Source organism: Dipodomys ordii, unplaced genomic scaffold (genome assembly GCF_000151885.1).
Source record: "Dipodomys ordii isolate 6190 unplaced genomic scaffold, Dord_2.0 Scaffold2, whole genome shotgun sequence".
Taxonomy (NCBI): domain Eukaryota; kingdom Metazoa; phylum Chordata; class Mammalia; order Rodentia; family Heteromyidae; genus Dipodomys; species Dipodomys ordii.
The window spans coordinates 2,046,769-2,048,306 of NW_012267218.1; the positions used below are offsets into that span (position 1 = coordinate 2,046,769).

General features: G+C 75.1%; 1 protein-coding gene across 1 annotated transcript in view; it reads right to left on the reverse strand.

Annotated features, from left to right (window-relative positions):
- Nucleotides 1-7: 7 nt before the first annotated feature.
- Amn (amnion associated transmembrane protein) overlaps nt 8-1,538 on the reverse strand; it is a gene marked incomplete at its 3' end in the record, with an annotated part of 7,351 nt that continues 5,820 nt past the window's right edge. Inside the window, exons 4-8 of the mRNA XM_013012952.1 lie at nt 1,340-1,458; nt 1,218-1,262; nt 594-681; nt 266-483; nt 8-157 (exon numbers count right to left, since the gene is read on the reverse strand). Of these exons, the coding sequence (XP_012868406.1) occupies nt 8-157; nt 266-483; nt 594-681; nt 1,218-1,262; nt 1,340-1,458 (620 nt within the window). The remainder of the gene's footprint in view (nt 158-265; nt 484-593; nt 682-1,217; nt 1,263-1,339; nt 1,459-1,538) is intronic.

Consider the following 1,538-nt stretch of genomic DNA (forward strand, 5'->3'; position numbering starts at 1 on the left):
CGCCGCGCGGGCTGCTCACCTCCGCGTTGCCGCAGACGCAGCCCGACCGGTCGGCGCAGGGCTGGGAGCCCAGGCTCAGCGAGCCCGGCCCGTGGAAGCGCAGACGACCCTCGCGGGACGCCAGGAAGGCCGCCAGGTCCCTGTCGCGCGTGAACGTCTGCGGGAGGGCACGTGGGTCTCCCTCGGGCCGGCCCGACGCGGAGACCCCGGGTGTTGAGGACCTCGCATGCGGACGGGGGTGGACTCGAACCCCAGCCCTGCTCACCTGACCCAGGGCTGAAAGGCTGCGGATGCGCGCGGGGCTGGCGCCCGGGCCGAGCTCCACGCGGAAGGAGGCATTGGTTGGGAAGAAGACGTCGTCGTCGCTGCAGGGCACGCGCTCGGCGTCCACAGAGAAGAGGCCTTGCGCCTCGTTCCGGGTGCGCCACAGGTGCGGGTCCCACCACGAGAAGCGGTCCGGATTGCGGAAGATCGCGGGGCCCCCTGCCGGCGATGTCCCAGTCCCTGAGGCCCCGCCCCCGAGCGGCCGAGACCACGCCCACGGGACTGCCAGGCCCCGCCCCGAGCGGCCGAGACCTGCCCCCGCGCCTCACCGGCGTTACAGTTGGGGCGCGGGCCATCTCCCGCCACACGGAATCCCGCTCCCGATGCCAGAACCAGCTCTCCATCCAGCGGCAGGAGCTGCGGGAGACGCGGACTGAGGCGTGCGGTGCCCCGGGCCCTCTCCAGCCGGCGGAACCTTCAGTCCGGGCAGGGGGTGCGGGAGGCCGCGCTGCTGGGGCGGAGTCCCGGCCCGCGCCGCTGCCGCGGTCGCTGGGGCCGAGGTGAATTCCGTCCGCGCGTGAACCGTCGACGGGACACACGCAGCCCCTTTTGAGTTTCCCAGGATCTTAAATGCAAGCACCGTTCTCGGGCCCGACACCCGGGTCCGCGTGTGCCCGGCGGCCGCTCTTCCCGGGGTCGTCCTCGGGTCTCCTCAGAGCCTTCGGCGCGTGGAGACCGTGCGGGATGGGGAAGGCCCGGCACCCCCGTCCCGCCATCCCCGGGGACTCTAGCAGGCAGTGGGAAGCGGCCCGGCGCCCGTCTGCGGCGGGGACCGGCAGAAGGCCGCGCGGGGGGCGCGGCGGGCGGAGCACGTGCGCGCTTCCCCGCGGCGCCGCCCCGCGCCCCAGCCCCCCGCATCCCGGGGACCCCAGCCCCCGCGCCCCAGACCCTACCACGTCGGAGATGGCGTGATTCTCGCGCACCAGAACGGTCACCACCTGCGGGAGACGCGGGTCAGCGCGGAGGGGCCGACGCCCCGGCCCCGCAGCGCCGACCCTGGCGGGGACGCGGGCACCTTGTCCGCGGGGAACTGGACGGCGGCGCCCGCGCACGGGGTCCGGTTCTGGTTCCAGTTGGCGGCGGTCTCGAAGCCGGTGTTGGGGACCCAGACTTTGTCGGCGGCCCGGGTGAGCGCTGGAGAAAGGGCGCCTGAGAGCGGCCCGGGAGGCGGCCCAGCCCTGCCCGGGCCTCCGCCTTCCCGGACAGGCCGCCTC